The 25,446-nt window shown below is 45.9% G+C and overlaps 1 protein-coding gene across 3 annotated transcripts in view; it reads left to right on the top strand.

Annotated features, from left to right (window-relative positions):
- Window positions 1-25,446, top strand: part of KCNC4 (potassium voltage-gated channel subfamily C member 4) — a 366,381-nt gene that overhangs the window by 163,292 nt on the left and 177,643 nt on the right. Inside the window, exon 4 of one of the 3 annotated variants that reach the window (XM_063955018.1) lies at window positions 4,201-4,800. The exons of the other annotated variants lie outside the window; for them this stretch is intronic. Within the exon in view, the coding sequence (XP_063811088.1) occupies window positions 4,201-4,472 (272 nt within the window). The 3' untranslated portion in view covers window positions 4,473-4,800. Of the gene's footprint in view, window positions 1-4,200; window positions 4,801-25,446 lie in introns of those variants that run through there. 3 annotated transcript variants of the gene reach the window in all.

The following is a 25,446-nucleotide window of genomic DNA, read 5'->3' as shown; positions in this document are numbered from 1 at the left end:
ACAGGATACGGTGGGAATCCTCCCCTAGGGTGGACAAGGCCTTGACGCGCTTATCAAAAAAGATAGCGCTTCCATCCCAAGATACGGCTACCCTCAAGGATCCTGCTGACCGCAAGCAGGAGGTTACCCTGAAGTCCATTACACACATTCTGGTACGTTACTCAGACCGGCTATTGCGTCGGCCTGGGTTTGTAATGCTGTAGCAGCATGGACAGATTCCTTATCAACGGATATTGAGACTCTTGATAAGGATACCATTTTATTGACCCTAGGGCATATAAAAGATGCTGTCTTGTATATGAGGGATGCTCAAAGAGACATTATTTTACTGGATTCCAGGATAAACGCTATGTCTATTTCTGCTAGGCGTGTCTTATGGACCTGACAGTGGACTGGTGATGCCGACTCCAAGAGACATATGGAGTTGTTGCCTTACAAGGGTGAGGAATTGTTTGGAGAGGGACTCTCGGACCTCGTCTCCACGGCTACAGCAGGTAAATACATTTTTTGGCCATATTGCCTCACAATCTAAGAAAGCTCCTCATTATCAAATGCAGTCCTTTTCGTTCCAATAAAAGCAAGAGAGCACGTGGATCGTCCTTTCTCGCCAGAGGTAAGGGCAGAGGGAAAAAGCTGCATAATACAGCTAGTTCCCAGGAACAGAAGTCTTCCCCGGCCTCTGCAAAATCCACTGCATGACGCTGGGGCTCCCCTGAGGGAGTCAGCTCCTGTGGGGGCACGTCTTCGACTGTTCCGCCACGTCTGGGTCCACTCACAGGTGGATCCATGGGCAACAGAAATAGTTTCCCAAGGTTACAAGCTGGAATTCGAAGAAGTGCCTCCTCGCCGGTTTTTCAAATCGGCCCTACTGAAACAACCCCTGAAAAAAGAGATAGTGTTACATGCGATTCACAAATTGTGTCTTCAACAAGTGGTGGTAGAGGTTCCCCTGCTTCAAAGAGGGCAGGGGTACTACTCAACTCTGTTTGTGGTTCCGAAACCGGACGGTTCGGTCAGACCCATTTTAAATTTAAAATCCCTGAACCTTTACTTAAAACGGTTCAAGTTCAAGATGGAATCGCTCAGGGCGGTCATCGCCAGCCTAAAAGGGGGAGATTTTTTGATATCTCTGGACATAAAGGATGCATACCTGCATGTCCCCATATATCCCCCTCATCAGGCGTACCTGAGATTTGCGGTACAGGATTGTCATTACCAATTTCAGACGTTGCCGTTTGGGCTTTCCACGGCCCCGGGAATTTCCACCAAGGTAATGGCGGAAATGATGGTGCTCCTGCGCAAGCAGGGTGTCACGATTATTCCGTACTTGGACGATCTCCTCATAAAAGCGAGATCACGGGAGAAGTTGCTGAACAGCGTATCATTTTCACTGAATGTGTTACAGCGACACGGCTGGATTATCAATATTCCAAAGTCGCAGCTGAATCCTACAACTCGTCTGCCCTTCTTGGGCATGATCTGTACACAGACCAGAAAAGGGTTTTTCTTCCGACGGAAAAAGCGCAGAAACTCATGACTCTAGTCATGAACCTGTTGAAACCAAAACAAGTGTCAGTACATCATTGCACTCAAGTTCTGGGAAAGATGGTGGCAACATACGAAGCCATTCCATACAGCAGATTCCATGCAAGGACCTTACAATGGGACCTATTGGACAAATAGTCCGGGTCGCATCTGCAATTGCATCAGCGATCACCCTGTCCCCCAGGGCCAGAGTATCTCTCCTGTGGTGGCTAAACAGTGCTCACCTTCTAGAGGGCCGCAGGTTCGGCATTCAGGACTGGATCCTGGTGACCACGGACGCGAGCCTCCGAGGTTGGGGAGCAGTCACACAGGGAAGAAATTTCCAAGGATTTTGGTCAAGTCAAGAGACTTGTCTTCACATCAACATCCTGGACTAAGGGCCATATACAACGCCCTACGTCAAGCGTAGATCTTACTTCGCAATCGACCAGTTCTGATCCAGTCAGACAACATCACTGCAGTAGCTCATGTAATCCGCCAAGGCGGCACAAGTAGCAGAGTGGCAATGGCGGAAGCCACCAGAATTCTTCGCTGGGCGGAGAATCATGTAAGCGCTCTGTCAGCAGTGTTCATTCCGGGAGTGGACAAATAGGAATGAGACTTCCTCAGCAGACACGATCTGCATCCGGGAGAGTGGGGACTTCATCAGGAAGTCTTCGCGCAGATTGCAAGTCGGTGGGGACTACCCCAAATAGACATGATGTCATCCCGTCTCAACAAAAAGCTACAAAGGTATTGCGCCAGGTAAAGAGACCCTCAGGCGGTAGCTGTGGACGCCCTAGTGACACCGTGGGTGTTCCAGTCGGTATATGTGTTTCCTCCTCTTCCTCTCATACCCAAGTTGTTGAGGATAATAAGAAAAAGAGGAGTGAGAACAATTCGCATTGTTCCAGATTGGCCACGAAGGACCTGGTATCCGGATCTGCAAGAAATGCTCACAGAAGATCCGTGGCCTCTTCCTCTAAGGCAGGACCTGTTACAACAAGATACCTGTCTGTTCCAAGACTTACCGCGGCTGCGTTTGACGGCATGGCGGTTGAACGCCGGATCCTAGCGGAAAAAGGTATTCTGGATGAGGTCATTCCTACGCTAATAAAGGCTAGGAAGGACGTAACGTCTAAACATTATCACCGAATATGGCGAAAATATGTTTCTTGGTGTGAGGCCAGGAATGCTCCTACGGAAGAATTCCATCTAGGCCGTTTTCTTCACTTCCTACAAACTGGAGTGAATTTGGGCCTAAAATTAGGCTCCATTAAGGTTCAGATTTCGGCCTTATCCATTTTCTTTCAAAAGGAATTGGCCTCTTTACCTGAAGTACAGACTTTTGTGAAGGGAGTACTGCATATTCAGCCTCCTTTTGTACCTCCGGTGGCGCCTTGGGACCTTAACGTGGTGTTAAGTTTCCTTAAGTCACATTGGTTTGAACCACTTAAAACAGTGGAGTTGAAATATCTCACTTGGAAGGTGGTCATGTTGTTAGCCTTGGCTTCGGCTAGGCGAGTTTCGGAATTGGCGGCTTTATCACATAAAAGCCCCTATCTGGTTTTCCATATGGATAGAGCGGAGTTGCGGACCCGTCCTCAATACCTACCTAAGGTGGTCTCATCCTTTCATATGAACCAACCTATTGTCGTGCCTGTGGCTACACGTGACTTGGAGGATTCCGAGTCCCTTGATGTGGTCAGGGCTTTGAAAATTTACGTGGCCAGAACGGCTAGGATCAGAAAAACAGAAGCACTGTTTGTCCTGTATGCAATCAACAAGGTTGGCGGCCCTGCTTCAAAGCAGACTATTGCTCGCTGGATCTGTAACACGTTTCAGCAGGCGCATTCTAAGGCAGGATTGCCGTTACCGAAATCGGTTAAGGCCCATTCCACTAGGAAGGTGGGCTCGTCTTGGGCGGCTGCCCGAGGGGTCTCGGCACTACAGCTGTGCCGAGCTGCTACTTGGTCGGGGTCAAACACCTTTGCAAAGTTCTCTAAGTTTGATACCCTGGGTGAGGAGGACCTCCTGTTTGCTCAATCGGTGCTGCAGAGTCATCCGCACTCTCCCGCCTGTTTGGGAGCTTTGGTATAATCCCCATGGTCCTTACGGAGTCCCAGCATCCTCTAGGACGTTAGTGAAAATAAGATTTTAAACCTACCAGTAAATCTTTTTCTCGTAGTCCGTAGAGGATGCTGGGCGCCCATCCCAAGTGCGGACTACTTCTGCAAGACTTGTATATAGCTATTGCTTACATAAGGGTTATGTTATAGTTTCATCGGTTTTGGGACGATGATATGTTGTTCTTCATACTGTTAACTAGATAGTATATCACAAGTTATACGGTGTGATTGGTGTGGCTGGTATGAATCTTGCCCTTGGATTACAAAAATCCTTTCCTTGTACTGTCCGTCTCCTCTGGGCACAGTTTCTCTAACTGAGGTCTGGAGGAGGGGCATAGAGGGAGGAGCCAGTACACACCCAGAGTCAAAGTCTTTCTTAAAGTGCCCATGTCTCCTGCGGAGCCCGTCTATCCCCATGGTCCTTACGGAGTCCCAGCATCCTCTACGGACTACGAGAAAAAGATTTACCGGTAGGTTTAAAATCTTATTTTTTTTTTGTACAAACAAAGTAAGTGTAATTAAAATAATAACGTGCACTTCCTTTTAGGTCCATCCTCCCCATCACACAGTGATGGCCAAGAGCCTCCCTGGTGTGGTCACGACCTACGAGCACCCTTCTGCAGACCCCAGAGCGGCCCACCCAACATTCTTCTCACCTTCCTGGTAAGTGTGACTTCTGCACAACAGTTTTGTGTGCCTCATGGAGGACAACGAAAAGATTCACCAAAGTTACCTCCATCTGTTGGAGTCAAACATATCCACACAATAAACCATGATAAGGCTGATGGAATCTCAAAACTGTGCCATCAGAGATCTTAATGCCAACATCAATAATTTGGCCCAACAGCTGGTAGGATGCCAAATGGAGGCAAAGACCAGCAGTTCAGGGGACACAACTCCTCAGTACACCAATTACCTCACCCCAAAGGCGGTCTTGTATACCCAGCAATCTATTGCAGTCAGCAACTACCAGCAGAGGCCGTGCCAGATCCAGAGAGCGGGAAGATAGAAACTCTATGTGACCACCTAGGTCTAGGTCAGCACCTAGGGGTCATCTGTGGGTAAAACCCCACAAATGTGATTATTTTTGTTTGTTTTGTTATTGTCAGATTTTTTGTCTCTTTTTACTCATTATTGTATTGAATTTTCCTTTTATTTTCATATACTAGCAGCCACAAAATTTGGCTTATAATATTATGTTTGCAAACATAAACTGAGTAAAGCATTCAAAAACGACAAAAATGTGTCCTGTTTTTACTCTTTATTGAAATGTGTTAATTTTGTGGGTTATATGGTATTTAAAACAAAAATACATACATGTTCCCTACACATACATCATTATTTGGATACATATGTTGAGAAGTGGTCCATAACAAACATAGGGATCTATTTACTAAGCCTTGGATGGAGATAAAGTGGACAGAGATAAAGTACCAGCCAATCAACTCCTAACTGTCATGTCACAGGCTGGGTTTGAAAAATGACAGTTAGGAGCCGATTGGCTGGTACTTTATCTCCATCCACTTTATCTCCATCCAAGGCTTAGTAAATATTTACATACGCACAATTAAATGAACATGAAGGTGTCTATTTAATACATGTCGGACGGAGAGGATCAGACAGTGCACTATTCAATTAGCGGGCATTTCCAACAGGTTTTGCCCATTTTCGATAATGCTGATCCAACTTTTTTTGAAGTCGGATCAGCATTGTCGAAAACGGTCAAACAGCTGTCGGAATAGACCGCTAATTCGACAAAACACTAGAGATGAGCGCCTGAAATTTTTCGGGTTTTGTGTTTTGGTTTTGGGTTCGGTTCCGCGGCCGTGTTTTGGGTTCGACCGCGTTTTGGCAAAACCTCACCGAATTTTTTTTGTCGGATTCGGGTGTGTTTTGGATTCGGGTGTTTTTTTCCAAAAACACTAAAAAACAGCTTAAATCATAGAATTTGGGGGTCATTTTGATCCCAAAGTATTATTAACCTCAAAAACCATAATTTACACTCATTTTCAGTCTATTCTGAATACCTCACACCTCACAATATTATTTTTAGTCCTAAAATTTGCACCGAGGTCGCTGTGTGAGTAAGATAAGCGACCCTAGTGGCCGACACAAACACTGGGCCCATCTAGGAGTGGCACTGCAGTGTCACGCAGGATGTCCCTTCCAAAAAACCCTCCCCAAACAGCACATGACGCAAAGAAAAAAAGAGGCGCAATGAGGTAGCTGTGTGAGTAAGATTAGCGACCCTAGTGGCCGACACAAACACCGGGCCCATCTAGGAGTGGCACTGCAGTGTCACGCAGGATGGCCCTTCCAAAAAACCCTCCCCAAACAGCACATGACGCAAAGAAAAAAAGAGGCGCAATGAGGTAGCTGTGTGAGTAAGATTAGCGACCCTAGTGGCCGACACAAACACCGGGCCCATCTAGGAGTGGCACTGCAGTGTCACGCAGGATGTCCCTTCCAAAAAACCCTCCCCAATCAGCACATGATGCAAAGAAAAAGAAAAGAAAAAAGAGGTGCAAGATGGAATTGTCCTTGGGCCCTCCCACCCACCCTTATGTTGTATAAACAAAACAGGACATGCACACTTTAACCAACCCATCATTTCAGTGACAGGGTCTGCCACACGACTGTGACTGATATGACGGGTTGGTTTGGACCCCCCCCAAAAAAGAAGCAATTAATCTCTCCTTGCACAAACTGGCTCTACAGAGGCAAGATGTCCACCTCATCTTCACCCTCCGATATATCACCGTGTACATCCCCCTCCTCACAGATTATCAATTCGTCCCCACTGGAATCCACCATCTCAGCTCCCTGTGTACTTTGTGGAGGCAATTGCTGCTGGTCAATGTCTCCGCGGAGGAATTGATTATAATTCATTTTAATGAACATCATCTTCTCCACATTTTCTGGATGTAACCTCGTACGCCGATTGCTGACAAGGTGAGCGGCGGCACTAAACACTCTTTCGGAGTACACACTTGTGGGAGGGCAACTTAGGTAGAATAAAGCCAGTTTGTGCAAGGGCCTCCAAATTGCCTCTTTTTCCTGCCAGTATAAGTACGGACTGTGTGACGTGCCTACTTGGATGCGGTCACTCATATAATCCTCCACCATTCTATCAATGTTGAGAGAATCATATGCAGTGACAGTAGACGACATGTCCGTAATCGTTGTCAGGTCCTTCAGTCCGGACCAGATGTCAGCATCAGCAGTCGCTCCAGACTGCCCTGCATCACCGCCAGCGGGTGGGCTCGGAATTCTGAGCCTTTTCCTCGCACCCCCAGTTGCGGGAGAATGTGAAGGAGGAGATGTTGACAGGTCGCGTTCCGCTTGACTTGACAATTTTGTCACCAGCAGGTCTTTCAACCCCAGCAGACCTGTGTCTGCCGGAAAGAGAGATCCAAGGTAGGCTTTAAATCTAGGATCGAGCACGGTGGCCAAAATGTAGTGCTCTGATTTCAACAGATTGACCACCCGTGAATCCTTGTTAAGCGAATTAAGGGCTGCATCCACAAGTCCCACATGCCTAGCGGAATCGCTCCGTGTTAGCTCCTCCTTCAATGCCTCCAGCTTCTTCTGCAAAAGCCTGATGAGGGGAATGACCTGACTCAGGCTGGCAGTGTCTGAACTGACTTCACGTGTGGCAAGTTCAAAGGGCATCAGAACCTTGCACAACGTTGAAATCATTCTCCACTGCACTTGAGACAGGTGCATTCCACCTACTATATCGTGCTCAATTGTATAGGCTTGAATGGCCTTTTGCTGCTCCTCCAACCTCTGAAGCATATAGAGGGTTGAATTCCACCTCGTTACCACTTCTTGCTTCAGATGATGGCAGGGCAGGTTCAGTAGTTTTTGGTGGTGCTCCAGTCTTCTGTACGTGGTGCCTGTACGCCGAAAGTGTCCCGCAATTTTTCTGGCCACCGACAGCATCTCTTGCACGCCCCTGTCGTTTTTTAAAAAATTCTGCACCACCAAATTCAAGGTATGTGCAAAACATGGGACGTGCTGGAATTTGCCCATATTTAATGCACACACAATATTGCTGGCGTTGTCCGATGCCACAAATCCACAGGAGAGTCCAATTGGGGTAAGCCATTCCGCGATGATCTTCCTCAGTTGCCGTAAGAGGTTTTCAGCTGTGTGCGTATTCTGGAAAGCGGTGATACAAAGCGTAGCCTGCCTAGGAAAGAGTTGGCGTTTGCGAGATGCTGCTACTGGTGCCGCCGCTGCTGTTCTTGCGGCGGGAGTCCATACATCTACCCAGTGGGCTGTCACAGTCATATAGTCCTGACCCTGCCCTGCTCCACTTGTCCACATGTCCGTGGTTAAGTGGACATTGGGTACAACTGCATTTTTTAGGACACTGGTGAGTCTTTTTCTGACGTCCGTGTACATTCTCGGTATCGCCTGCCTAGAGAAGTGGAACCTAGATGGTATTTGGTAACGGGGGCACACTGCCTCAATAAATTGTCTAGTTCCCTGTGAACTAACGGCGGATACCGGACGCACGTCTAACACCAACATAGTTGTCAAGGACTCAGTTATCCGCTTTGCAGTAGGATGACTGCTGTGATATTTCATCTTCCTCGCAAAGGACTGTTGAACAGTCAATTGCTTACTGGAAGTAGTACAAGTGGGCTTACGACTTCCCCTCTGGGATGACCATCGACTCCCAGCGGCAACAACAGCAGCGCCAGCAGCAGTAGGCGTTACACGCAAGGATGCATCGGAGGAATCCCAGGCAGGAGAGGACTCGTCAGAATTGCCAGTGACATGGCCTGCAGGACTATTGGCATTCCTGGGGAAGGAGGAAATTGACACTGAGGGAGTTGGTGGGGTGGTTTGCGTGAGCTTGGTTACAAGAGGAAGGGATTTACTGGTCAGTGGACTGCTTCCGCTGTCACCCAAAGTTTTTGAACTTGTCACTGACTTATTATGAATGCGCTGCAGGTGACGTATAAGGGAGGATGTTCCGAGGTGGTTAACGTCCTTACCCCTACTTATTACAGCTTGACAAAGGGAACACACGGCTTGACACCTGTTGTCCGCATTTCTGGTGAAATACCTCCACACCGAAGAGCTGATTTTTTTGGTATTTTCACCTGGCATGTCAACGGCCATATTCCTCCCACGGACAACAGGTGTCTCCCCGGGTGCCTGACTTAAACAAACCACCTCACCATCAGAATCCTCCTGGTCAATTTCCTCCCCAGCGCCAGCAACACCCATATCCTCCTCATCCTGGTGTACTTCAACACTGACATCTTCAATCTGACTATCAGGAACTGGACTGCGGGTGCTCCTTCCAGCACTTGCAGGGGGCGTGCAAATGGTGGAAGGCGCATGCTCTTCACGTCCAGTGTTGGGAAGGTCAGGCATCGCAACCGACACAATTGGACTCTCCTTGTGGATTTGGGATTTCAAAGAACGCACAGTTCTTTGCGGTGCTTTTGCCAGCTTGAGTCTTTTCAGTTTTCTAGCGAGAGGCTGAGTGCTTCCATCCTCATGTGAAGCTGAACCACTAGCCATGAACATAGGCCAGGGCCTCAGCCGTTCCTTGCCACTCCGTGTGGTAAATGGCATATTGGCAAGTTTACGCTTCTCCTCCGACAATTTTATTTTAGGTTTTGGAGTCCTTTTTTTACTGATATTTGGTGTTTTGGTTTTGACATGGTCTGTACTATGCCATTGGGCATCGGCCTTGGCAGACGACGTTGCTGGCATTTCATCGTCTCGGCCATGACTAGTGGCAGCAGCTTCAGCACGAGGTGGAAGTGGATCTTGATCTTTCCCTAATTTTGGAACCTCAACATTTTTGTTCTCCATATTTTAATAGGCACAACTAAAAGGCACCTCAGGTAAACAATGGAGATGGATGGATTGGATACTAGTATACAATTATGGACGGGCTGCCGAGTGCCGACACAGAGGTAGCCACAGCCGTGAACTACCGCACTGTACTGTGTCTGCTGCTAATATATAGACTGGTTGATAAAGAGATAGTATACTCGTAACTAGTATGTATGTATAAAGAAAGAAAAAAAAAACACGGTTAGGTCACTGGTATATACAATTATGGACGGGCTGCCGAGTGCCGACACAGAGGTAGCCACAGCCGTGAACTACCGCACTGTACTGTGTCTGCTGCTAATATATAGACTGGTTGATAAAGAGATAGTATACTCGTAACTAGTATGTATGTATAAAGAAAGAAAAAAAAACCACGGTTAGGTGGTATATACAATTATGGACGGGCTGCCGAGTGCCGACACAGAGGTAGCCACAGCCGTGAACTACCGCACTGTACTGTGTCTGCTGCTAATATATAGACTGGTTGATAAAGAGATAGTATACTTGTAACTAGTATGTATGTATAAAGAAAGAAAAAAAAAACACGGTTAGGTCACTGGTATATACAATTATGGACGGGCTGCCGAGTGCCGACACAGAGGTAGCCACAGCCGTGAACTACCGCACTGTACTGTGTCTGCTGCTAATATATAGACTGGTTGATAAAGAGATAGTATACTCGTAACTAGTATGTATGTATAAAGAAAGAAAAAAAAACCACGGTTAGGTGGTATATACAATTATGGACGGGCTGCCGAGTGCCGACACAGAGGTAGCCACAGCCGTGAACTACCGCACTGTACTGTGTCTGCTGCTAATATATAGACTGGTTGATAAAGAGATAGTATACTCGTAACTAGTATGTATGTATAAAGAAAGAAAAAAAAAACACGGTTAGGTGGTATATACAATTATGGACGGGCTGCCGAGTGCCGACACAGAGGTAGCCACAGCCGTGAACTACCGCACTGTACTGTGTCTGCTGCTAATATATAGACTGGTTGATAAAGAGATAGTATACTCGTAACTAGTATGTATGTATAAAGAAAGAAAAAAAAACCACGGTTAGGTGGTATATACAATTATGGACGGGCTGCCGAGTGCCGACACAGAGGTAGCCACAGCCGTGAACTACCGCACTGTACTGTGTCTGCTGCTAATATATAGACTGGTTGATAAAGAGATAGTATACTCGTAACTAGTATGTATGTATGTATATAGAAAGAAAAAAAAACCACGGTTAGGTGGTATATACAATTATGGACGGGCTGCCGAGTGCCGACACAGAGGTAGCCACAGCCGTGAACTACCGCACTGTACTGTGTCTGCTGCTAATATATAGACTGGTTGATAAAGAGATAGTATACTCGTAACTAGTATGTATGTATAAAGAAAGAAAAAAAAACCACGGTTAGGTGGTATATACAATTATGGACGGGCTGCCGAGTGCCGACACAGAGGTAGCCACAGCCGTGAACTACCGCACTGTACTGTGTCTGCTGCTAATATATAGACTGGTTGATAAAGAGATAGTATACTCGTAACTAGTATGTATGTATAAAGAAAGAAAAAAAAACCACGGTTAGGTCACTGGTATATACAATTATGGACGGGCTGCCGAGTGCCGACACAGAGGTAGCCACAGCCGTGAACTACCGCACTGTACTGTGTCTGCTGCTAATATAGACTGGTTGATAAAGAGATAGTATACTACTAATATTATATACTGGTGGTCAGGTCACTGGTCACTAGTCACACTGGCAGTGGCACTCCTGCAGCAAAAGTGTGCACTGTTTAATTTTAATATAATATTATGTACTCCTGGCTCCTGCTATAACCTATAACTGGCACTGCAGTAGTGCTCCCCAGTCTCCCCCACAATTATAAGCTGTGTGAGCTGAGCAGTCAGACAGATATATAATATATATAGATGATGCAGCACACTGGCCTGAGCCTGAGCAGTGCACACAGATATGGTATGTGACTGAGTCACTGTGTGCTGTGTATCGCTTTTTTCAGGCAGAGAACGGATTATAAATAAAAGTGGTGGTCACTGGTCACTATCAGCAAAACTCTGCACTGTACACTACTGAGTACTCCTAATGCTCCCCAAAATTAGTAAATCAAGTGTCTCTCTAATCTATTCTAATTCTAAACGGAGAGGACGCCAGCCACGTCCTCTCCCTATCAATCTCAATGCACGTGTGAAAATGGCGGCGACGCGCGGCTCCTTATATAGAATCCGAGTCTCGCGATAGAATCCGAGCCTCGCGAGAATCCGACAGCGTCATGATGACGTTCGGGCGCGCTCGGGTTAACCGAGCAAGGCGGGAAGATCCGAGTCGCTCGGACCCGTGAAAAAAACATGAAGTTCTGGCGGGTTCGGATTCAGAGAAACCGAACCCGCTCATCTCTACAAAACACGTGGTTCCGCGGCTAATCCGCCGATCCACATGGTTTCCGTCAAGTCAGAAAACGTTAGCTCCATTGAATAGGTTGATTCCTGATTCGACCAAAAAAGTCAGAAACTGCTGGCTTTCCAACTTGACAACAGTTCCGTCTTCAATTGAATACACCCGTAAGTATTGTTCTTTATTACAGTAAAAAAACAAAAAACATTTTGTTTGTTATGGACATCTCAAAAAAGCACAATGCACACTTGAAAGTGTATGCACAACATTAGTAATTGTATAATATAATGTTTATGGAACACATACTTACCACATATGTAAGAGGATACTGTATGGAGTGTAAAGAACATTTTTGGTAATAAAGAAACAACAACAACAACGTCAGTGTACTGTAAAAACACATTTGAACAAAGTAATGGGTATTTTATTTATTTTAAGATAGAAAAAACATTGTGCAGACACCACATTTAACTACACAATGCCATTTTTATAGCACATAACTTTTCAAAAATGGTGTTTAAAAATTTATCTAAGTACACATGTCAAACATGCTGCCCAAAAGGGGGTCTATTTGAATCTCCTATTTTGGCCTCTGTTTCCTCCATTTACTCCTGTGTTTGTTGAATTCACTCCCATGTTTGCAAACATGATTTTAGGTAAATTTCTGTGTTTCATTGATGGCTATGTGAAATCCTCCCATGCTTGGCTGATGGTGTATTTGGACAAATATACCTGATCTCCCGTGTTAGGTGTTTAGTAATTTTCCAAGATTGCAAATACCATCCTGTTAGCCAACTCGGACATACACGGAGCTCAGTAAATTTACCTTTACATTGCCATTTGGATATTAAGCAATTGTAATGGATAACAAACAGTAGCACCCACCTTCTTGTGTATTGTGTGAGCATTCAAGCTAGAGAAAGTATACAATGCTGAAATATACTGATGGATTGTTGTCACACAATCCTGACAGTATTATTCAGTGTTACTCAGTGTTGCTCTTGCCTGCAACCTCTGTATGGCAACATGTTACCTAAATTTGCTTTATTGAGGGATTGCCTCTGAGTTTCAAAGAGGATAATTTATTTCCATAAAAAAAAGTGAATTTAACAATTTTTGTAAATTGATAGGAGCTGTGAATGAAAGTTCTGAAACCGAGAAAGCATTTACACAGTGTCACATATGCAATGTAGAAATAGGTTTCATGTAGAAAAAATAGAACTATCAATTTAAACATTAAATACATGATATTGTTATTTTAAAATAAAAATTGTTAGGTTATAAATCCCCACATTAGGTTCCGCTTGGCCAGGAGGGGTGTTTTGTGTGCATACGGATCCTGTTCTGTGGGATGCCGCAGAACAGGATCCGGTTAGTGACACACAGAATTTCAATAGCACACAGTGCGGCACAGCCGCACTGTGTGATCACATACATTGAAATGTATGTGTTCTCATTGAAATTCCGCTGTCCTGTCATCCGGCCCAACTGCAGCATGCTGCGGTTGCATCTGGCAGCGGCGGGACTGCCACACATGTGTGGGCACCAGCATAGGCGCCCATGTGCAGTCTCCTTGTGGCCGGACCCGCTTGGCAGCTATGTGTGGCCCCAGCCTTAGTAGATAAAATGTATCCTTCTAATTTACACTACTTTGAGAGGCATTAACACATTAGTAATATGATGATTTACTAATAGATACTATACTACAACTCCTGATGATAATTGTTTAAGGACAGGTCTTTTCCCACCTGATATAACTATTGTGTAATTTTTTTTTATAATTCAAAGACTGAAAACAGATTATGTAATACAAATCTTTACATAGTTTAGACACATGTTTGTAAATATTGATGAAGGGCCCCAGAGAGCAAAGTTACAGTATTTTATATTCTGTATTGCAGTGATGTGCGGTGAGGCAGGTGAGGCAGAGCCTTCACTGTCATACTAACGTTTACGCCAGAGGTTTGACTATATAAAGTATATGACAAATACATAGAATATATTATATCTTCTTTGTATGATTCTAATAATTTTTATAGTTTGGAGTAAATAATCATTGACAGTGCCTGTCTTTTCTGCACATATTTGATCAAAACTCACCAAATTTCCAGCAGTTTATACTAGAGATTTTAGTTTTGTGTTTTGGTTTTGGATCTGGATCATCGCTCATGTGTTGGATCTGGATTGGTTTTGCCAAAAACCACCCTTTCGGGTTTTGGTTTTGGATCTGGATGATTTTTGATAAAAACAGCTAAAATGACAGAATTTGGGGGTAATTTTAATCCTACGGTATTATTAACCTCAATAACATTCATTTCCACTCATTTCCAGTCTATTCTGAACACCTCACAATATTGTTTTTAGGCCAAAAGGTTGCATCGAGGTTGCTGGATGACTAAGCTAAGCGACCCAAGTGGTCGGCACAAACACCTGGCCCATCTGGGAGTGGCACTGCAGTGGCAGACAGGATGGCACTTTTAAAAACTTGGCCCCAAAGAGCACATAATGCAAAGAAGAAAAAGAGGTGCATTGAGGTAGCTGAATGACTAAGCTAAACAACCCAAGTGGGCGGCACAAACATTTGGCCCATCTAGGAGTGGCACTGCAGTGGGAGACAGGATGGAACTTTTAAAAACTAGGCCCCAAAGAGCACATAGTGCAAAGAAGAAAAAGGTGCACTGAGGTCGCTGGATGACTAAGCTAAGCGACCCAAGTTGGCGGCACAAACACCTGGCCCATCTAGGAGTGGCACTGCAGTGGCAGACAGGATGGCACTTTTAAAAACTAGGCCCTAAAGAGCACATAATGCAAAGAAAAAAAGGGGTGCAAGATGGAATTGTCCTTGGGCCCTCCCACCCACCCTTATGTTGTATAAACAGGACATGCACAGTTTAACAAACCAATCATTTCAGCGACAGGGTCTGTCACATGACTGTGGCTGAAATTACTGGTTTGTTTGGGCCCCCACAAAAAAAAGAACCAATTAATCCCCCCACCAAAAAAGAAGCAATTCATCTCTCCTTTCACAAACTTTCTCTACAGAGGCAAGATGTCGTCCTCATCCTCATCCTCTGATTCCTCACCCCTTTCAGTGTGTACATCCTCCTCACAGAGTATTAATTAGTCCCCACTGGAATCCACCATCACAGGTCCCTGTGTACTTTCTGGAGGCAATTGTTTGTAAAGGTCTTCCTGGAGGAATTTATAATTCATTTTGATGAACATAATCTTCTCCATATTTTGTGGAAGTAACCTCCTACGCCGATCGCTGACAAGGTTACCGGCTGCACTAAACACTCATTCGGAGTACACACTGGAGGGGGAGCAACTTAGGTAAAATAAAGCCAGTTTGTACAAGGGCCTCCAAATTGCCTCTTTTTCCTGCCAGTTTGCATACGGACTTTCTGACATGCCTACTTGGATGCTGTCACCCATATAATCCTCCACCATTCTTTCAATGGTGACAGCATCATATGCAGTGACAGTAGACATGTCAGTAATCGTTGGCAGCTCCCTCAGTCCGGACCAGATGTCAGCACTTGCTCCTGACTGCCCTGCATCACCGCCAGCAGGTGGGCTCGGAAATTTTTACCTTTTCCTCGCAGCCCCAGTTCGGGAGAAAAAGAAGGAGGAGCTGCTGACGTGTCACGTTCCGCTTGACTTGACAATTGTCTCACCAGCAGGTCTTTGAACCTCTGCAGACTGGTGTCTGCCGGAAAGAGAGATACAACGTAGGCTTTAAACCTAGGATCGAGCACTGTGGCCAAAATGTAGTGCTCTGATTTCAACAGATTGACCACCCTTGAATCCAGGCAAAGCAAATGAAGTGCTCCATCCACAAGTTCCACATACTTAGCGGAATCGCTCCGTCTTAGCTCCTCCTTCAATTTCTCCAGCTGCTTCTGCAAAAGACTGATGAGGGGAATGACCTGACTCAAGCTGGCAGTGTCTGAACTGACTTTTCGTGTGGCAAATTCGAAGGGTTGGAGAACCTTGCACAACACAGAAATCATTCTCCACTGCGCTTGAGTCAGGTGCATTCCCACTCCTTTGCCCCTTTTTGGATGTATAGGCTTGAATGGCCTTTTGCTGCTCCTCCATCCTCTGAAGCATATAGAGTGTTGAATTCCACCTTGTTACAGCCTCTTGCTTCAGGTGATGGTAGGGCAGGTTCAGGAGTGTTTGCTGGCACTCCAGTCTTTGGCACGCAGTGGCTGAATGCCGAAAGTGGCCCGCAATTTTTCGGGGCCACCAACAGCATCTCCTGCATGCCCCTGTCATTTTTAAAAAAAAAATCTGCACCACCAAATTAATTCTATTTGCCAAACATGGGACATGCTGGAATTTGCCCAGATGTAATGCACATACAATATTGGTGGCATTGTCCGATATCACAAATCCCCAGGAGAGGCTTTGTGGGATAAGCCATTGTGCGATGATCCTCAGTTTCCATAAGAGGTTGTCAGCGGTGTTCCTCTTACGGAAACCACTGATACACAACGTAGCCTACCTAGGAACGAGCTGACGTGTGTGAAATGCTGCTACTTGTGCCGTTGCTGTTGTTGGTGAGGGAGTCAATACATCTACCCAGTGGGCTGTCACAGTCATGTAGTCCTTAGTTTACCCTGCTCCACTTGCTACATGTCCGTGGTTAAGTGGACACTGGGTACAACTAGAGATGAGCGGGTTCGGTTTCTCTGAATCCGAACCCGCCAGAACTTCATGTTTTTTTCCACGGGTCCGAGCGACTCGGATCTTCCCGCCTTGCTCGGTTAACCCGAGCGCGCCCGAACGTCATCATGACGCTGTCGGATTCTCGCGAGGCTCGGATTCTATCGCGAGACTCGGATTCTATATAAGGAGCCGCGCGTCGCCGCCATTTTCACACGTGCATTGAGATTGATAGGGAGAGGACGTGGCTGGCGTCCTCTCCGTTTAGAATAGATTAGAGAGACACTTGATTTACTAATTTTGGGGAGCATTAGGAGTACTCAGTACGGTGCAGAGTTTTGCTGATAGTGACCACCAGTTTTATTTATAATCCGTTCTCTGCCTGAAAAAAGCGATACACAGCACACAGTGACTCAGTCACATACCATATCTGTGTGCACTGCTCAGGCTCAGGCCAGTGTGCTGCATCATCTATTATCTAATATAATATTATATATATCTGTCTGACTGCTCAGCTCACACAGCTTATAATTGTGGGGGAGACTGGGGAGCACTACTGCAGTGCCAGTTATAGGTTATAGCAGGAGCCAGGAGTACATAATATATTATATAGTGAGTGACCACCAGACACACAGTGCAGTTTATTTAATATATCCGTTCTCTGCCTGAAAAAAGCGATACACACAGTGACTCAGTCAGTCACATACCATATCTGTGTGCACTGCTCAGGCTCAGGCCAGTGTGCTGCATCATCTATATATATTATATATCTGTCTGACTGCTCAGCTCACACAGCTTATAATTGTGGGGGAGACTGGGGAGCACTACTGCAGTGCCAGTTATAGGTTATAGCAGGAGCCAGGAGTACATAATATTATATTAAAACAGTCCACACTTTTGCTGCAGGAGTGCCACTGCCAGTGTGACTAGTGACCAGTGACCTGACCACCAGTATATATAATATTAGTAGTATACTATCTCTTTATCAACCAGTCTATATTAGCAGCAGACACAGTACAGTGCGGTAGTTCACGGCTGTGGCTACCTCTGTGTCGGCACTCGGCAGCCCGTCCATAATTGTATATACCACCTAACCGTGGTTTTTTTTTCTTTCTTTATACATACATACTAGTTACGAGTATACTATCTCTTTATCAACCAGTCTATATATTAGCAGCAGACACAGTACAGTGCGGTAGTTCACGGCTGTGGCTACCTCTGTGTCGGCACTCGGCAGCCCGTCCATAATTGTATATACCACCTAACCGTGGTTTTTTTTTCTTTCTTTATACATACATACTAGTTACGAGTATACTATCTCTTTATCAACCAGTCTATATATTAGCAGCAGACACAGTACAGTGCGGTAGTTCACGGCTGTGGCTACCTCTGTGTCGGCACTCGGCAGCCCGTCCATAATTGTATATACCACCTAACCGTGGTTTTTTTTTCTTTCTTTATACATACATACTAGTTACGAGTATACTATCTCTTTATCAACCAGTCTATATATTAGCAGCAGACACAGTACAGTGCGGTAGTTCACGGCTGTGGCTACCTCTGTGTCGGCACTCGGCAGCCCGTCCATAATTGTATATACCACCTAACCGTGGTTTTTTTTTCTTTCTTTATACATACATACTAGTTACGAGTATACTATCTCTTTATCAACCAGTCTATATATTAGCAGCAGACACAGTACAGTGCGGTAGTTCACGGCTGTGGCTACCTCTGTGTCGGCACTCGGCAGCCCGTCCATAATTGTATATACCACCTAACCGTGGTTTTTTTTTCTTTCTTTATACATACATACTAGTTACGAGTATACTATCTCTTTATCAACCAGTCTATATATTAGCAGCAGACACAGTACAGTGCGGTAGTTCACGGCTGTGGCTACCTCTGTGTCGGCACTCGGCAGCCCGTCCATAATTGTATATACCACCTAACCGTGGTTTTTTTTTCTTTCTTTATACATACATACTAGTTACGAGTATACTATCTCTTTATCAACCAGTCTATATATTAGCAGCAGACACAGTACAGTGCGGTAGTTCACGGCTGTGGCTACCTCTGTGTCGGCACTCGCAGCCCGTCCATAATTGTATATACCACCTAACCGTGGTTTTTTTTTCTTTCTTTATACATACATACTAGTTACGAGTATACTATCTCTTTATCAACCAGTCTATATATTAGCAGCAGACACAGTACAGTGCGGTAGTTCACGGCTGTGGCTACCTCTGTGTCGGCACTCGGCAGCCCGTCCATAATTGTATATACCACCTAACCGTGGTTTTTTTTTCTTTCTTTATACATACATACTAGTTACGAGTATACTATCTCTTTATCAACCAGTCTATATATTAGCAGCAGACACAGTACAGTGCGGTAGTTCACGGCTGTGGCTACCTCTGTGTCGGCACTCGGCAGCCCGTCCATAATTGTATACTAGTATCCAATCCATCCATCTCCATTGTTTACCTGAGGTGCCTTTTAGTTGTGCCTATTAAAATATGGAGAACAAAAATGTTGAGGTTCCAAAATTAGGGAAAGATCAAGATCCACTTCCACCTCGTGCTGAAGCTGCTGCCACTAGTCATGGCCGAGACGATGAAATGCCAGCAACGTCGTCTGCCAAGGCCGATGCCCAATGGCATAGTACAGAGCATGTCAAAACCAAAACACCAAATATCAGTAAAAAAAGGACTCCAAAACCTAAAATAAAATTGTCGGAGGAGAAGCGTAAACTTGCCAATATGCCATTTACCACACGGAGTAGCAAGGAACGGCTGAGGCCCTGGCCTATGTTCATGGCTAGTGGTTCAGCTTCACATGAGGATGGAAGCACTCAGCCTCTCGCTAGAAAACTGAAAAGACTCAAGCTGGCAAAAGCACCGCAAAGAACTGTGCGTTCTTTGAAATCCCAAATCCACAAGGAGAGTCCAATTGTGTCGGTTGCGATGCCTGACCTTCCCAACACTGGACGTGAAGAGCATGCGCCTTCCACCATTTGCACGCCCCCTGCAAGTGCTGGAAGGAGCACCCGCAGTCCAGTTCCTGATAGTCAGATTGAAGATGTCAGTGTTGAAGTACACCAGGATGAGGAGGATATGGGTGTTGCTGGCGCTGGGGAGGAAATTGACCAGGAGGATTCTGATGGTGAGGTGGTTTGTTTAAGTCAGGCACCCGGGGAGACACCTGTTGTCCGTGGGAGGAATATGGCCGTTGACATGCCAGGTGAAAATACCAAAAAAATCAGCTCTTCGGTGTGGAGGTATTTCACCAGAAATGCGGACAACAGGTGTCAAGCCGTGTGTTCCCTTTGTCAAGCTGTAATAAGTAGGGGTAAGGACGTTAACCACCTCGGAACATCCTCCCTTATACGTCACCTGCAGCGCATTCATAATAAGTCAGTGACAAGTTCAAAAACTTTGGGTGACAGCGGAAGCAGTCCACTGACCAGTAAATCCCTTCCTCTTGTAACCAAGCTCACGCAAACCACCCCACCAACTCCCTCAGTGTCAATTTCCTCCTTCCCCAGGAATGCCAATAGTCCTGCAGGCCATGTCACTGGCAATTCTGACGAGTCCTCTCCTGCCTGGGATTCCTCCGATGCATCCTTGCGTGTAACGCCTACTGCTGCTGGCGCTGCTGTTGTTGCCGCTGGGAGTCGATGGTCATCCCAGAGGGGAAGTCGTAAGCCCACTTGTACTACTTCCAGTAAGCAATTGACTGTTCAACAGTCCTTTGCGAGGAAGATGAAATATCACAGCAGTCATCCTACTGCAAAGCGGATAACTGAGTCCTTGACAACTATGTTGGTGTTAGACGTGCGTCCGGTATCCGCCGTTAGTTCACAGGGAACTAGACAATTTATTGAGGCAGTGTGCCCCCGTTACCAAATACCATCTAGGTTCCACTTCTCTAGGCAGGCGATACCGAGAATGTACACGGACGTCAGAAAAAGACTCACCAGTGTCCTAAAAAATGCAGTTGTACCCAATGTCCACTTAACCACGGACATGTGGACAAGTGGAGCAGGGCAGGGTCAGGACTATATGACTGTGACAGCCCACTGGGTAGATGTATGGACTCCCGCCGCAAGAACAGCAGCGGCGGCACCAGTAGCAGCATCTCGCAAACGCCAACTCTTTCCTAGGCAGGCTACGCTTTGTATCACCGGTTTCCAGAATACGCACACAGCTGAAAACCTCTTACGGCAACTGAGGAAGATCATCGCGGAATGGTTTACCCCAATTGGACTCTCCTGTGGATTTGTGGCATCGGACAACGCCAGCAATATTGTGTGTGCATTAAATATGGGCAAATTCCAGCACGTCCCATGTTTTGCACATACCTTGAATTTGGTGGTGCAGAATTTTTTAAAAAACGACAGGGGCGTGCAAGAGATGCTGTCGGTGGCCAGAAAAATTGCGGGACACTTTCGGCGTACAGGCACCACGTACAGAAGACTGGAGCACCACCAAAAACTACTGAACCTGCCCTGCCATCATCTGAAGCAAGAAGTGGTAACGAGGTGGAATTCAACCCTCTATATGCTTCAGAGGTTGGAGGAGCAGCAAAAGGCCATTCAAGCCTATACAATTGAGCACGATATAGTAGGTGGAATGCACCTGTCTCAAGTGCAGTGGAGAATGATTTCAACGTTGTGCAAGGTTCTGATGCCCTTTGAACTTGCCACACGTGAAGTCAGTTCAGACACTGCCAGCCTGAGTCAGGTCATTCCCCTCATCAGGCTTTTGCAGAAGAAGCTGGAGGCATTGAAGGAGGAGCTAACACGGAGCGATTCCGCTAGGCATGTGGGACTTGTGGATGCAGCCCTTAATTCGCTTAACAAGGATTCACGGGTGGTCAATCTGTTGAAATCAGAGCACTACATTTTGGCCACCGTGCTCGATCCTAGATTTAAAGCCTACCTTGGATCTCTCTTTCCGGCAGACACAGGTCTGCTGGGGTTGAAAGACCTGCTGGTGACAAAATTGTCAAGTCAAGCGGAACGCGACCTGTCAACATCTCCTCCTTCACATTCTCCCGCAACTGGGGGTGCGAGGAAAAGGCTCAGAATTCCGAGCCCACCCGCTGGCGGTGATGCAGGGCAGTCTGGAGCGACTGCTGATGCTGACATCTGGTCCGGACTGAAGGACCTGACAACGATTACGGACATGTCGTCTACTGTCACTGCATATGATTCTCTCAACATTGATAGAATGGTGGAGGATTATATGAGTGACCGCATCCAAGTAGGCACGTCACACAGTCCGTACTTATACTGGCAGGAAAAAGAGGCAATTTGGAGGCCCTTGCACAAACTGGCTTTATTCTACCTAAGTTGCCCTCCCACAAGTGTGTACTCCGAAAGAGTGTTTAGTGCCGCCGCTCACCTTGTCAGCAATCGGCGTACGAGGTTACATCCAGAAAATGTGGAGAAGATGATGTTCATTAAAATGAATTATAATCAATTCCTCCGCGGAGACATTGACCAGCAGCAATTGCCTCCACAAAGTACACAGGGAGCTGAGATGGTGGATTCCAGTGGGGACGAATTGATAATCTGTGAGGAGGGGGATGTACACGGTGATATATCGGAGGGTGAAGATGAGGTGGACATCTTGCCTCTGTAGAGCCAGTTTGTGCAAGGAGAGATTAATTGCTTCTTTTTTGGGGGGGGTCCAAACCAACCCGTCATATCAGTCACAGTCGTGTGGCAGACCCTGTCACTGAAATGATGGGTTGGTTAAAGTGTGCATGTCCTGTTTTGTTTATACAACATAAGGGTGGGTGGGAGGGCCCAAGGACAATTCCATCTTGCACCTCTTTTTTCTTTTCTTTTTCTTTGCATCATGTGCTGATTGGGGAGGGTTTTTTGGAAGGGACATCCTGCGTGACACTGCAGTGCCACTCCTAGATGGGCCCGGTGTTTGTGTCGGCCACTAGGGTCGCTAATCTTACTCACACAGTCAGCTACCTCATTGCGCCTCTTTTTTTCTTTGCGTCATGTGCTGTTTGGGGAGGGTTTTTTGGAAGGGACATCCTGCGTGACACTGCAGTGCCACTCCTAGATGGGCCCGGTGTTTGTGTCGGCCACTAGGGTCGCTAATCTTACTCACACAGCTACCTCATTGCGCCTCTTTTTTTCTTTGCGTCATGTGCTGTTTGGGGAGGGTTTTTTGGAAGGGACATCCTGCGTGACACTGCAGTGCCACTCCTAGATGGGCCCGGTGTTTGTGTCGGCCACTAGGGTCGCTTATCTTACTCACACAGCGACCTCGGTGCAAATTTTAGGACTAAAAATAATATTGTGAGGTGTGAGGTATTCAGAATAGACTGAAAATGAGTGTAAATTATGGTTTTTGAGGTTAATAATACTTTGGGATCAAAATGACCCCCAAATTCTATGATTTAAGCTGTTTTTTAGTGTTTTTTGAAAAAAACACCCGAATCCAAAACACACCCGAATCCGACAAAAAAAATTCGGTGAGGTTTTGCCAAAACGCGTTCGAACCCAAAACACGGCCGCGGAACCGAACCCAAAACCAAAACACAAAACCCGAAAAATTTCAGGCGCTCATCTCTAGGTACAACCACTTTTTTCTGGAATCGCTTTCCTAATGAAGTGGAATCTAGATGGGATTTGGTACTGGGAACACACTACCTCCATCAATTGTCTAAATCTCACTGCACTAATGGTGGATATCGGATGCACGTCTACCACCAACATAGCTGTAAAGGCCTCAGTTATCCGCTTTGCAACAGGATGACTTCTGTCATATTTCATCTTCCTCACAAAGGACTGTTGGACAGTCAATTGCTTAGTTGAAGTAGTAAAAGTGGTCTTCCGACTTCCTCTCTGGGATGACGATCGACTCCCAGCAGCAACAACAGCAGCGGCAGCAGCAGTAGGTGTAGCACTCAAGGATCTTCCCGAGGAATCCCGGTTAGGAGAGGACTCGTCAGTCATGCCAGTGACATGGCCTGCAGGACTACTGACGTAGCTGACTGAGGAGGAAATTGACGTTGAGGGAGTTGGTGGTGTGGCTTGCAGGAGTTTGGGTACAAGTGGAAAAAGGGATTTAGGTGTCAGTTGACTGCTTATGCTCTTACCTAAAGTTCTGAACTTTAAAATGACTTTTGATGAATGCGCTGCAGGTGACATATAAGGGAGGATGTTCCTAGGTGGTTAACGTCCTTACCCCTACTTATTACGGATTGACAAAGGCAACAAACGGCTTGACACCTGTTTTCCGGATTTGTGGAGAAATAATTACACACAAAGAGGTGGCTTTTTTGGTATTTTGTCCAGGCATGACAATGGTGCCTGATTTAAACAAACCACATAACTGTCAGAATCCTCCTCGTCAACTTCCTCCTCAGCGCCAGCAACACCCATATCCTCATCCTGGTGTACTTCAACACTGACATCTTCAATTTGAATAACAGAAACTGGACTGTGGGTGCTCTTTTCAGCACTTGCAGAGGGCATGCAAATGGTGGAAGGAGTTACCTCTTCCCATCCAGTGACATCGCAACCGCTGACACACTTGGACTCTCTTTGGGGATTTGTGATATCTCTGAATGCACAGTTGTTTTTTCCTGTGCTTTAACCTGCATAATTTTTGTTTTCGAGAGGGAGGAGGGCTTCCATCCTCATGAGAAGCTGAGCCACCAGTCATGAACCTTAGCCTTTCCTTGCCACTTCGTGTCATGAATGGCATATTGCTAATTTTACATTTGTCATCAGATAATTTCTTTTTTTTCCTTCTGATTATTAATTATTGCTTCTTGGATTTTACACGCTCTCTATGACATTGGGCATATACAATAGCAGGCGACGTTGATGGAATTGCATCGACAATGTCATGACTGGTGGCAGCAGCAGCTTCAGCACTAGTACTAGGAACTGGAAGTGGTTTCTGATCTTCCACTATTTTTTCCTCCAAATTGTTGTTCTCCATTTCAAAGGACAGCACCCCTTTATTATTGCAGCACACAGAACAGTGCCCGTTTATTTTCACGGCACCCCTGTATTCTTACAGCATACAGGAGCAGTGTGCTTTACATTTTAAACTACACCCAAACTTTTATAGCAGACAGGACCAGTGTAATGTTATTAAGACATCAGCAGCACCCCTATATTTCACAGCATACAGGAGCAGTGTGCTTTTAATTTTTAACTGCACCCAAACTTTTATAGCAGACAGGGCCAGTGTGTTATTAAGATGGGTGTAGTATGAGTGCCTGGCGAGCAGGATCCCGGTAGCAGGCATACTGGCGCCGGGATCTCAACCGCCGGCATGCTGGCAGCACGGCGAGCGCAAATGAGCCCCTTGTGGGATCGCTGCGGGCACTGTGGTGTGCTTTGCGCACCACGCTATTTATTCTCCCTCCAGGGGGGTCGTGGACTCCCAAGAGGAAGAATAGTTGTCGGCATGCCGGGTGTCAGGATTCCGGCACTGGTGTACTGAGCGCCGGGATCCCAACAGGCACCATACTGAATACCACCCATTAAGACATCAGCACCCCTATATTTCACAGCATACAGGAACTGTGCTTTTAATTTTTAAATGCACCCAAACTTTTATAGAAGACAGGGCCAATGTGATGTTATTAAGACATTAGCACCCCTGTATTTCACAGCATACAGGAGTAGTGTGCTTTTAATTTTTAACTGCACCCAAACTTTTATAGCAGACAGGGAGAGTGTAATGTTATTAAGACATCAGCACCCCTATATTTCACAGCATACAGGCGCAGTGTGCTTTTAATTTGTAAGAACTGCACCCAAATTTTAATAGCAGACAGAGCCAGTGTAATGTTATTAAGAC

Source organism: Pseudophryne corroboree, chromosome 2 (assembly GCF_028390025.1).
Source record: "Pseudophryne corroboree isolate aPseCor3 chromosome 2, aPseCor3.hap2, whole genome shotgun sequence".
NCBI lineage: Eukaryota > Metazoa > Chordata > Amphibia > Anura > Myobatrachidae > Pseudophryne > Pseudophryne corroboree.
Note: the sequence above shows the minus strand (reverse complement) of the source record. Positions and strands in the feature narration are given on the sequence as shown.